We start from the raw sequence: 12,521 nt of genomic DNA, 5'->3' as shown, positions 1-12,521 counted from the left end.
AAAAGACAATAGACAGAAGACACTAGCGATAAAGGGGTAGTAAATAGGGTTCGGGGAACCGGATATCTATGTCCAGACGCCGTGTGGACCATCTGGACGGGAAAGTAATAATGGGAGCTCGCGGAAATGGAGATAAGAACAGAATAGAAACGAGGAACAGTTTGAAAAGAAATTGGGGGGGGGAGAATCGCAACCCAAAAAATCCGTTATTCGTATCGCGGCGTTTCGTCGGTCTGGTCCCTCGCCCGTTCGCGTTAAACCGTGATAGGGGGCGGCGAACCAGACGTCACTCCGGGCGGCCCTGGCAGAGGGACTATATGTGGTCGACCATACCTCCGGGGCTCAATAAGCAAACGCGAAGAACAGAGGTCTGGCGGCATAGAGAAGAACGGCATGCTGGAACAGGCGTAGGAAAAAGAAGTCTCGGGCTGTGCCAAGAGGCGCGAAGAAAGGCAGTCAAAAGGAAGACAAGGTCAAGGGAGAAGACGACATAGGAGAAAAAAAACGACAGAGATTCTGCCAGGTGGGCTTTTGGGGTATTGTTTTAGTGCGAGGCCTCCATGTTACCGGTCAACTCTGCAACACGCGCCTTGATACGGGCGACACGCGACTCAATGGTCTCCTCGCCGCTGGTATCGCCTTCATCCGTGCGCTCAGACTGACTGGTCCGCGCCTCGGGCTCCTCGCTGGTAACAGGGACATCGCGGCGCTCGGCCGCGTTCTTGCGGATCTGTGCCCACCGGTCCTCCGTGCCAGCGAATCGGCTGGTGTCGGGCTCAGTCGTGACTTCGGGCTTCAGGTCGTGACCGTGACCATGCCCGTTGGCCGGAGTCTTGGGAAGCTCAGCTTCCTTGGGGTGGGTGTTCACGGGCGATTCCTCAGGGACGAAGGCGGGCTGTTCGACCAGAGGGCCCTGGTCGAACTTGGAGAATTCCTGGTCGGCGGCATTGGCCTCGTTGGTGTCGACGCGGGAGAGGGCGTCGTACTCAACGGCGCGGCGGGTTTTGGGAGGACTGCCGCTGCCCTGAATTACCTGGGAAGGCACCCGGGGTTCCTCGTGCGCGGGCTCCACATTCTGCTGCGGAGTGACAGGCTTCTCAGTCTCGGGCGCCGGAGCCGGGGCAGGGGTGGGCTGAGCCGCAGCGGCAGGGGTAGGCTTCTTCCTAATAACATTCGGCTTGGGCGGAGAAGGGGAGCTGGAGTCCTGGGACTCCTTGGCCTTGGCCTCCAGGGCGGCGCGCGCCGCAGCCACCGAGGAGGACTCCTTAGCACCAGTGCTCTTCATGGGAGGCTGCTCGGCCTTCTTCTTGGCGCCGAACATGTTCTTGAAGCCGGTGTTGCCCGTCTTCTTCTTGAGCTTCTTGCCACTATCATCAATTGACTGCTTGGGCTGAGAGTCAGCAGGATCCTCGACGGCCACGGTGTTGGCGTGGTCCTTCTTGTCATCTTCAGGAACAGCCTCCTTGGCGGGCTCGGGGGAAGGAGGCAGAGGTGTAGCCAGGGCGCCGATTTCTTTAGGAGGCGGCGTCGGACCCATCTTGGAGGTGCTGGTGGGGAGAGGAGCAGGCGGCGTGACAGGCGTCTCGGCCGTCGGGGCAGGGGCCTCATCATTGGCACCACCATCACCGACATTGCCAGTGCCGGCGCGGGTGTTGCTCAGATAGGCAGCTCGGAAGGCATCCTTGTCATAGTTGCGTGCCCACTTCATCGCTGAGGAGGCTTCGTTCACGATAGCCGGCTGCAACGTCAAAACAGAGTTGGTCTTGGTCGAGAACGTGTCATCGCCGGGGCCACCTCGAGTCTGGCGGGCCTCCGCTTCCTGCTCGCGGTGCTTCCTCTGAAGAGCAGCAGCAGCAGCCTGGATCCTCTTGTGCTGATCAGGTCCAATACTGGTTTTGCTCTGCGGGGCCTGATTGTTGGACCGCTTGTACGACTCTTCAATTGAGGTCACTTTCTTGGCCGACGACTTACGGCGGCCCAGCTTGGCGCCACCCTTGCGGCTGCTGAAGCTGAAGAAGCGCTTCTTCTCGACAATTTGGGCGCCAGCCTCCGGCTCGGGGGCAGCACCTTTCACCTGCTCCTCAAGGACCAGCCATTTGGTATCCCGAATGCGAGTCTCAAGGAGGGCGCAACGGCCGAACACAGCCTTGCGAACACCGGGTTCATCGGCGGATAGACTGGTAATCCAAACCCACCAGAACGAATCATCTAGATCCAGAGTACTGATGCTGGCCAACTCGGCGGGCTCGAGGGAGGGCTCGACGTCCAAGCTGCGCTTGTGCGATTGCGAGCTCTGGCCGCGGGTGGCAGCAATCGGCGGGAGGACCTTATCTGGCGGCAGCAGTAATGGGCCAACTCGGTCCTTGAGGTTAGCTTCGTCCGCGAAGCCCGACGACATAAAGTCTGCCCAGGATGGAGTTGTGGGGCGGCCCAGATCTCCACCCTGCGACTGAGGTGCGGTTCTCATACCGCCGAGGGACTCACTTTTCGACGGCGGCGGCTTATTCTCCTCATCCTCCTGGTCCGAGTCAATGGCACCGCCAAATCCAATATCCTCGAAGCGGGACCAGGAGGCGTCGCGCAGGCTGGTCGATTGCTTGGAGCTCGACACGCTGGACTCATTCGTGGACGAAATACATTTTAATACGCGCAGACATTCATCTGTCAGGGCCTTGATGGGGTCTTCATAGTCGGCGAATTCTTGCAGGTGCCAATGGTCGTCACCGTATTCGAAGTTCTTTGCGCGACGTAGCAAAGAGAACGGTGTGGGCGAGACCGTATCTACAATCATCACAACTTTGGTGGTCGTGACCTGGAGCAACGTCGGCGTTTCGGGGGGGTATTCGGTAGCCTCCACCAGAGTCTGGAGAGAGATGGGCAACGAGGAAATGCCAGTGACACCACGGGGAACATCGGGCGAGAGGGAGCGAAGATAAGCGAAAAACAAGTGACTCGTTGCGTCGGCAGCACTGTACGCAGTCAGTATTCATCAGTATCCGGCAGGACAAAGACAATGGGATCATCATACGCAGCCCAATTCTTGTAAGAAGCCTCGAAGCCATTACCGGTATCGGTGTGCTCGAAAGCCCACCATCCGGCATATCGCGAGAGTTTCCGGCCTCCCAGCCCGTTAAGTTTGCCGTGAGCCGCAATAGCGGCTAGGAGGTCGAAGAAGTCGAAGATAATCTTGGTGCGGGCATCCGAGTCGACACTGATGGGAATGAACGTGGAAAAGGCATCGCGGGCCAGATCCGAGTCTAACATGGAGGTTTCAGCGTATGTCCCTTCCTCCGCTAGGGGGTTGTGGTGGGGGGCGCATAGTTCGTACCTTGCTCGCCAACCTTGAACAGTTCATAGGCCTCCCATGTAACCACACCGCCAGTCAGTCGACTCCAACACCATTTCATGACACTGCACAGGACCTATCCACCGGTAGGATTAGTCAGGGCATTCTTCCCCCGGAGATACGATTATTCCCTACCATCGGCTCCGTCAACCGCAGCTCCTGCATCAAGGCATCTCCACTAACGGGCGCCCCCTTTTCGAAGGACTGGTTGAAGTAGTTTCGGATGAACGTGCGGGCGGCGCTGGGATCGGAACTCGGACGAAAAGGCAGGAGCAGGAACGGGGTATCAAGAGCTAAGATCGGACGAATGATCAGCAATCCGGAGAATGCGCATGGCAGCCGTTGCACCACCACATGTGGGAACGGGATTCCAATTCACCCACCTCGAGCCTTCAATTCATGCGCACAGCCTCGGATGAGGTCCTGCACCTCCTCGGGGGCCACCTCTGTTCGCTGCCATGCATCGGTCCATTTCGGCTTCGCAGGGCCCGGGTCGGCGGCGGCGGCGGGTTTGGCCTGCTTTCGGGTAGCATTGGCGTCTTTGCTGCGAAAGACGCGCGAAAAGAAGGCCGGCATATTTGGGTGAGGGTGGGCGCGACCGCTATAACTGGGAAATCTTTTTTGTCGCAGTTAGAATACGGCTGGCTCTCGTCGGTTTGCTCTCGTCGGATTGGAAAGAAGGAGGTACTTTTTTTTTCCTCTCTGGGCCTTTCTGCAGCGGGGTCGACAAACAATTAGCCCGCGGGGGGATTCTCCTAATGAACCGGGTCCAGGATGCAGAGAACCGACGGATAATTAAGAAACAAGAAGTGAAGGGAACGAAAGCGAGCAAGGATAAAAGAGCCAGGCCGGGATGTCCTGCAGCCCCGGAGCAGGCTCAGGCAAAAAGGAAAGGATCCCCTGGTCTGGAATCCGTCTGTGCTCAGACAGAGCGAAAGTGAGCGAGTGTAGGGTGGAGGATCAACCGCGAGGGAACAGAATTAATGAAAAAAAGGGAAAGGAGGGACGATGGCAGGAGACGCAAAACAAGACAGAAAACGGTCGCGAGGAAATTCGCGATGCGATAGTGCCGGCAAGTTTCAGGGGTAAGGCGGGAAGGATTGGACTTACCAAAAAGTAGCGAGCTGGCACTGACACTGGAACTGGGGTCGAGACCGCCCGACACGAAAAAGCTGGGCACCGGAGACCCCACCCAAAGAGAATCAAACAAAGGAAATAGAATTAGAATGATTAGGGGGAGGAAAGAAGTGAAGGGCTGAATTGGCAAGTTTATTGTACGTATAGGGCGGAGTGGTGCGGAGAGTGGATGATACCGCTGGCGATCATCATCTCCAAACCAGGTTGCGCGAGCCAGGGTTCGGGCCCATGAGCTACTTTAGTGCGTTATTGCTGGAAGAGGCACTGACAGCCTAGTCTGGGCTCGCCTATGTCTGCAATGCCTGCAATGCCCTCCGGCTATCGTGGCGAGGTGACTGGTCCAACATGCGGAGACCAATCATGAGGCGACTGGTCCGTATACTTGCGCGACTGGTTGAAGTCTGGTGCACTGGTCCCGCCATCGGGTAGCCAGGAGGTAGCTGATCGTTCGACCCAGTTTGCGGCTGCCTGAATGGAGCATTTGAAAGGAGACTTTGAACCGAAGAAAATACATTTGAAACCGGCCGAAAAAGATCCGAAGACAAAGGGGAATATAGTTCGGGTGCGCTACGGTACGGTTGCAGGCCCCCTTCTACGGCATACACCATCCACAGAGCAAGAGGTGTTAGTGGGTTAAGAGCTAGTCATACCACGGTGCTCGGTGTACATCCCGCTTAAATATATCTTTTCATCAATTAGCACAATCTTTCGACCCCGGCGGTATATGCTGCACGAAGCTCGATGATAGCACTGGAATGGACCGACAAACGCGTCGCAGTTAAAACTATCTTGAAACGGAGGAAGACTGAGCTGGGGATCGGAGCATCGTAACGGTGAAGCTCAGGCCAACTTCCCCATGATTAGCAAGTCAATTAAGATCGGCGTAGCTAACTAACTACTAAGTTGGCGGCACTCAATTCATGTCAAATTGCTCTAATGGAATGCACAGGATAGTGACTCCACTCTGCTGCATACCTGCAGTCCCTTCCCCAGCGAACGGCTTAACCGAGGTGAGCATTGTAGTGGCAATTTCAAATACCAAGCCCATTGATCTCCAACTCGGCTCTCTTTATCTCCAGCACCACCAAACAATGAGCTCGAATTGTCGACATTTCCCTGCAGACAATACCCATAGATCTCGCGAGAGACTCGGTTTCAAGTGTTGAAACCCCAACAATTATCTCACCTAGTTGCATTGTATTTCTTTCTTGAGAACCCGGAGTTCTGAGTTCTTCCAAAGGATGGAAGAGTTGGGATTGTATCAGTTCCTCGAGTGAGGGGGGCGGTTGAATACCAAGCACCGTCGATCGGTACGATCGGAGTGGCTATCTCGTACAGCGTCCCACTATCCCCGGTGGCCTTGACAGCTCTAGAGCTTCATCGCAGCTTTGTTGTGCCGAGGCCAGTGGAGTGTGACGGGACGTGCCGAATGTATAAATAGAACGCCTAAGGCAGATGATGACATAAGCCAGGATTCCCTTCTTTTGCCCCTTCGAAAGGGACTGATTCTATCTTTAGAACCAACCTTTTCTGCATCGTCAATCAGCCCCTCCGTTCGACTTGCTCCACGGTATCGCGCCGCTGGTTCGTGGCCCGTCAAATTACCCCCCAAGACCCTGTCTCCATCCTCGATCATCCCTAGGGCGGCCACTCCTTCCTTCACCCCCCCCCCCTGGCTCGTGCGTTGCCTCTCAGACATTGTCGTTGCTCATCCATCTGCGACCTGAGCGCGACTATAGCAGACAAGTTCTGCCCTACGTTTCCGCGTGGTGTGTCTCTGCGCGTCGGAATATACTCGAGGACTCGAGTGGCTGGTTTTCATCTTGAAACCCCGCGAGTCCGAAGCAAGGCCACTCGGTCGTGTGTCTTACGCTCCTCGGCGCGCGCATTGTGCGCCCATAATTACCCATCATGGGTCGTAGAAAGATCGAGATCAAAGCGATCAAGGATGATCGCAACCGCTCAGTGTAAGTTCATACTAAACGAAGTGGGCTGATTTGACTATAACGCTGACTTCTGATGGACAGGACGTTCCTCAAGCGAAAGGGTGGTCTGTTCAAGAAGGCTCACGAGTTGGCCGTTCTTTGTTCAGTTGATGTCGCCGTCATCATCTTTGGCCATAACAAGAAGCTCTACGAGTATTCCTCGTGTGACATGCATGAGGCTCTCGGTCGCTATCAATATGTGAGACCTTCCGTTTGTTCCCGGGTGTCGGATAGAATCCCCAGCTAAACATGATTTTCTCTTCTGTAGTTCGGCCCGCCGCATGAGCACAAAGGTCCCGATGACTTCGCCGGCAAGCGCGATGACGATGACGATGAAGATGAGACAACCCCAGCGCCCGAAGAGATGCAAGCCCAACAGACTCACCCCGCCGTCCCGCCTCATCTTCAACAGCCCGGTTTCCAGCACGTCAATCATGCTCCTTCCGCGTCTCCCCCGATTGCGCACAATGGTCTTCCGATCTCGCGACACGGTACGCCGCAGTCGCAGATGTCTCGTCCCTCATCTAGGAATCATGTTCGTCGCGTCAGCTCAAACCTCGGACCGCATGGTCATGGAACACCCCCGCCTCCGGCATCCCAAAACGGATATTATATGGCCAACCCCTCGATGTATAACCCGAATGTTCACAATGCAATGAATCAGCCTCGCCCCGGTCCATATGCACAATACGGTCACCCTCCACCCGGTCCACACGGAACTCCACCACAAATGCACCACCACCAACATGTACCCGGCCAACCAATCCATCATCCGCAAGCTCCTCAGCACTTCCAACATGCGCAGGTAGTCGCACAGCAACAGATGGGAATGCCACCGGGATCACATGCAGCGGTCCAGCAGGTGTCGCAGCCTTACATATCAGAGCCCGGTCGAGGATCTATGCCTCCGGCCTTTGCCCCGGAGCCTCAACAGGAACGCACAGTACCAGTCCCTGAAACTTCACAAGATAATGCAGCGGGTGCGATGAAGACAGAACATAGCCAGTCGCCACCGCAGCCCAAATCCTTGTCCAAGTCCCAGTCTCGTAGTATCTTTACTCCCATCGATGACCGTGGATCTGTTCTTGCTCGCCAATTTGGGTTTTACGATTCTCCGCAAGGGCAGGGGGGCCATATGTTGAAACCCGAGCCTCCACATGATCACTTGCCTGAGACCAGGACTGCTCTTAAGAAAAGTGCAGCCTCGGAGCCCCCGCGTCCGCAGTCGATATCATCAGCTGCCGAGATCAAACCACCATCGCGGATCAACAGCGGCCCACTTACATCCAAGCGGCCACAGTTAAAGGTCCAGATTCCAAGCGAGAATTCTGACCGGGGCAGTGCAACAGGTGAATCATCCTCACGCGACTCGGCGGGCAACAAAACCGTGACGCCGGCCAAGGATAATCCCCCTGCGGGAGTGGTCCTACCTCCACCGTCCCCTTCGGCAGGAGCGATTCTCAGTGCCGGTGCCCAAGGTCCGCCAAATCCCTTTGCCCGTCCTCCTCCGCCAGGCGCCACCGGCCAAAGCAACTACGGCAACAATGGTAACAATGCCGGCAATAGCGGCAGCAACTCGACCAACATTGAAACTCCGATCTCCGCGCTTCCCAGCCGCTTCGTTTCAGATGCCCTCCTTCCATCCCCCTCCAGTTTCTTCCCCGAGTGGGGCTTTGGCCGTTCCGGCCCAGACTCGAACTTATTGCCGAGTCCGCTCACCTTCCCGACGCCGGCGGTCCCAAGTGGGCCGGGGTTTTCACGGGAAGATGAGCATGACAAGAAACGCAAGGATCCAGACAGTGGGCCCCCTGCGGAAGGAGCAAGCAAGAAACCGAAGACCTAGCAAATTGGCATTCGGCGTTGACCTGGCAGCCACCGCCCCGACGCCAAGTTCGAACCTCCCCATTCCCTCTATCTGCATATCCTGGTTGGTATTTGATATCCTCTCTCCCCTATTCCTTGAACCTCCCACACTCTCTTCCTGCCGTCTCGCTTTTCCATGTCCTATTTGGTTGAGTCTGGGATCTTCTGCTCTCTATACCCCCTCTTGATACCTCCCCCTTGATTCTCTCTCGTGTCCATTTCCCTTGCCCTTTGGTTACGCCTCGCATGTCGTGATATTTTCATCCGCCACTTGGACCGTTCCTGTGCTCTTTCTCTTTCTTTTTCTCTTCCTCCTCTCAATTACATTTCTCATGTTCGTATGTACTGGTTTCATCTTTCGTCTCAACAATTTTGGATTATGGATTCGGCGTTGATGCGTTGGCGGTTTGGATGATGTACATAAGGTCTTACTAGGAATAGCAATGTTGAGTACGTCTGGGCTGGAAACCACTGCCATCCGGCACTTCTTTGCCCCGTCATCTGACCATCCACATCACTTTCCGAGTAAAGTTTCCTCGGAGCTACACGAACCGTGCCAGGATAAATTGCCCTCCAAGCCCCGCAGATCTTATACATCACAAACCTAATTTAGCTCAGCACCCCTTGGACGCTCTGAAAAACGGGGTTACCATCAAGTAAGAAAAGCCAGTCTCGGCTCTCGGCGATTGCAAGTGGGGGGAAAGCCCAATTGAAGGCCGAGTAGAAAGTAGAAGCGAACGGGGACTCCGCCAGGACACACGGCAGGACCGCCCAACAAACCCCCCTTCCCCGCTTCTTCCTTCTTGCCTCTTTCTGCCGACCTTGGATTCCACCAAGGTACACACATTCAACCGCTAAACTCTTGCGGACCATCACAACAATGCCTTTTACCGGGAGCTGCATGTGCGGTGGCGTCACTTACGCCGTGGGAGGTTCGTGTTCGCGTCTCTTGATCCATTCGACCGAGAATGGACCTTGTCTTCGAGAGGCTGATTTGCAAGGATAGTCGACAAGTATATGGCAGCGCTGTGCCACTGCACGGATTGCCAGAAGGTAAGGCCTCTAGTCTCATCTTACCTGAGTTATACTCCAGCCTGGCCAATGCTCACAATCTCCTTCACTCCAGTGGACCGGCGGCGGATTCACCTCCAACGCTGTCGTCCCCCGCACCAGCGTCACCGTGACCAAGGGTAACTCTCTCCTCCAAATTCGCAGCGTTATCCCTCTCTCTCTCTCGCACGCACAAACACTAGTCTAACCCTACCCTTCACCCTAGGCACCCCCAGCACCTACGATATCACCGGCGACTCGGGCAAGATCAACAAGCACATCTTCTGCCCGACCTGCGGCTCGGGCCTGTTCACCGAGCTGGAAATCATGCCGGATATGACGTGCGTCAAGGCGGGCACGCTGGACGGCGGCGAGGCGAACCTAGGCGGCAAGGTTGATATTGAGTTCTACGTGAAGGATCGTGCGAGTTATCTCGCCGGTGTCGAGGGTGCGAAGCAGGAGCCTGCTTTTGGTGCCTAGATAAAAGCTGGTCAGAGCAAATGTAGGCGTGTTGGGGGGGGGGGGGGGGGGAGCGGCGTTTGGTGTGGAGTGGATGCGGGACATTGGGGGACAAGGTCTACATTGCTGTGTGGGACGCATTTGAACCAGTAGATAAGTTAAGTCGATACGATGAAATTGAAGGAAGTTGGCGCAGTCGATGGCGCTTTCCATGTCCATTGCTAGACAGATGTACGCATACGTTGCTCCATATTGTTCGGTGTAGTTGGGCGGCCGTTCGTATCGGCATGTCATTGATAAGCTGCCCTCAGGCTTCTTTACGTGGGTCCACACCTCCTCACCCGGCCCTCGCTGACCCCGATGGTAAGCGGCTCGCCAGCTCTGGCATAATGACAGAGCTCACAGGCATTATCTAGGGCTGACGGATCCAATTTCAGACATTGACCCGTTCTTCAGAAGGTTGAGAACACCCGGGGATCCGATCTATAACTAAAGGCACCCGCACCAACCCTAGCCCAGCGGCGCAAAACTCTTCCCATCCCGAGTCATCCTAGTAAGAGAGGCCAGCACCTCGAACCAATATGGCCCATCAGGATGGCCCCGTTCTCTCGCGCCGTGCGCATAATGCCTCGACCGAAGCATCGAAGAACCTGATGTGGGACATCTTGACCGATGCTTGGTGCCCAACGTCCAACCCCGGCGGCTACGTCAACGTCGGTGTAGCAGAGAACGCCCTCATGCACAACGAGCTCCTGCAGTACCTAAACCAGAAGCTGGATCTGCCCGCAGAGTACCTCACATACAACGACGGCGGCGGTGGCTCGATCAGACTGCGGCGCGCTATTGCACAGTTCTTGACCCGCCACCTGAACCCAGTGACGCCGCTAGATCTGGACCACTTGGTCGTCACGAATGGCGTCTCGCCGGCCATTGAGCATGTCTCGTGGGCGTTTGCGGATCCCGGAGAGGGCATTTTACTGGGAAGGCCGTACTATGGCACTTTCATTCCTGATCTCTCGACGCGGCCGGGGACCGCGGTTGTGCCCGTGAGTTTCGATGAGGTGGATCCATTCTGCATTGAGGCAGTATCCAAATATGAAGATGCACTCCTCACCTTCCAGAAGTCTACTGGGAAGAAGGTCCGGGGCTTGATGCTGTGCCATCCGCATAACCCACTGGGCCGATGCTACCCTCGCGAGGTGCTGATTGAGTTGATGCGGCTGTGCCAGAAGTATCAAATACACCTGATCAGCGATGAGATCTACGCGCTATCCGTCTTCGAGAACCAAGTCGATCAACACCCTCCCCCGTCAAGTTCAAGTCTGCCTTGTCGATTGATTTGAACGGCATCGTCGACCCGCGGCTCGTCCATGTACTCTGGGGAATGAGCAAAGACTTTGGTGCGAACGGGATCCGCCTCGGCGTGATCATCTCCCAATCAAATCTGGACTTCCACTGGGCGTTGAGGGCAATTTCGCTGTATTCGTACTCCTCCGGTATCGCAGATCATTTGGCGGCGGCTATGCTGGAAGACAACGCGTTCACTGAGGGGTACATCAAGGAGAACCAGAAGAGACTGTCAGAGTCGTATGCGTACGCCGTTGGTTTCCTCAAGAGCCATCAGATTGAGTACGCAACCGGATGTAATGCCGCGTTCTTCCTTTGGGTGGATCTGGGAAAGAGATACCGGGACCTGCATCCCGAGGTGTCGGCGGATGAAGAAGTGGGAGAGCAGGTCATGGAGCGGCTTCTGAAGGCGAAGGTCTTCTTGGCTAGCGGGGCTTTGTTTGGTTCGGAGAGGGACGGGTGGTTTAGAATCGTGTTCACGCAACCAAGGGCTTATTTGGAGATGGCCCTCACGAGGATTGTTGCTGCTTTGGAAGGGTAGGGTCTTTCGGACTGTGCACATATTTGCCAATCACCGCCGCCTCCTAGATAACTGGCAAGATAATCCCCGGCGAAGGGTAAATGGGAGAAACAGTATTCAAAGCTCCTCCGCAGATTTGAAAAGGAAACAAAGGCGAAGAGCGTATACGATCAATACCCGTAACAGAAGACGTTCAACTCACCATTAGCTATACGCGGTCCAGTCTACGAATACGTAGCCAAACCTTAACCTGAACAATTCTATTAAAGACATAGAATTAGTCGATTCTTCAGTTCCAGCCAGGCAAAACTCTACGATGACTTTTAGTAACGGCGGAGGGACATAGATAAACAATATAGACCGCGACAGTAAGCAGCAGATGAACAACAATGCGCATATCGGAACCCGATAGTCAAATTCCGGTAAGGAGCAGACTAAATGGAATATTCTCGCATTCTATAATAGCGTAATTGTTCCATGCGGCCTATAAAATGGGTGGTTTGCAGAGCGTTAAGACAGTATAATATTTCATCCTAATAAACTTTTCTTCGAAATGCAGTATTCAAGGCTACACTGAAAGAGACTAATCGATCGAGTACTCTCTTGTCTGCTCCGTACAAGATCCCAAAGCCTTAGAAAGTAGTGCGATGATTGGCCATGGAAATCGGCGGCTATCTAATTCAAGACACACGCAAGGTGCATCTGGAGAACCTGGGACGATAGACCTGTCAACTTTGCGTGATCTGCCTTGCTCGACACCAGCCAGATTGCTCCATATTCAACCACTAAACCTGTGGTCCACAGACGGAGGTAC

The 12,521-nt window shown here is 55.1% G+C and overlaps 4 protein-coding genes across 4 annotated transcripts; 3 read left to right on the top strand and 1 right to left on the bottom strand.

Moving 5' to 3' along the window:
* Window positions 1-544: 544 nt before the first annotated feature.
* N7482_009818 (DUF1708 domain-containing protein) lies at window positions 545-3,922 on the bottom strand (the record flags this gene model as incomplete). The annotated part of the gene is made up of 5 exons (XM_056691942.1): window positions 545-2,969; window positions 3,029-3,257; window positions 3,329-3,422; window positions 3,482-3,639; window positions 3,730-3,922. The coding sequence occupies 5 exons, from the start codon at window positions 3,920-3,922 to the stop codon at window positions 545-547; spliced, it is 3,099 nt and encodes a 1,032-aa protein (XP_056539648.1).
* Window positions 3,923-6,394: 2,472 nt separating this feature from the next.
* On the top strand, window positions 6,395-8,311 carry rlmA (SRF-type transcription factor RlmA; the record flags this gene model as incomplete). The annotated part of the gene is made up of 3 exons (XM_056691941.1): window positions 6,395-6,450; window positions 6,511-6,667; window positions 6,737-8,311. 3 exons carry the CDS (start codon window positions 6,395-6,397, stop codon window positions 8,309-8,311), a joined length of 1,788 nt encoding a protein of 595 aa, XP_056539647.1.
* A 900-nt stretch (window positions 8,312-9,211) lies between these two features.
* On the top strand, window positions 9,212-9,861 carry N7482_009816 (GFA family protein; the record flags this gene model as incomplete). The annotated part of the gene is made up of 4 exons (XM_056691940.1): window positions 9,212-9,263; window positions 9,338-9,384; window positions 9,458-9,521; window positions 9,608-9,861. The coding sequence occupies 4 exons, from the start codon at window positions 9,212-9,214 to the stop codon at window positions 9,859-9,861; spliced, it is 417 nt and encodes a 138-aa protein (XP_056539646.1).
* Window positions 9,862-10,421: 560 nt separating this feature from the next.
* N7482_009815 (putative aminotransferase) lies at window positions 10,422-11,728 on the top strand (the record flags this gene model as incomplete). Its single annotated transcript, XM_056691939.1, has 2 exons — window positions 10,422-11,129; window positions 11,156-11,728. The coding sequence occupies 2 exons, from the start codon at window positions 10,422-10,424 to the stop codon at window positions 11,726-11,728; spliced, it is 1,281 nt and encodes a 426-aa protein (XP_056539645.1).
* Window positions 11,729-12,521: the final 793 nt, after the last annotated feature.

The sequence above is a fragment of the Penicillium canariense genome (genome assembly GCF_028826845.1).
Source record: "Penicillium canariense strain IBT 26290 chromosome Unknown utg000007l_segment0_segment0, whole genome shotgun sequence".
Classification (NCBI taxonomy): Eukaryota; Fungi; Ascomycota; class Eurotiomycetes; order Eurotiales; family Aspergillaceae; genus Penicillium; species Penicillium canariense.
Note: the sequence above shows the minus strand (reverse complement) of the source record. Positions and strands in the feature narration are given on the sequence as shown.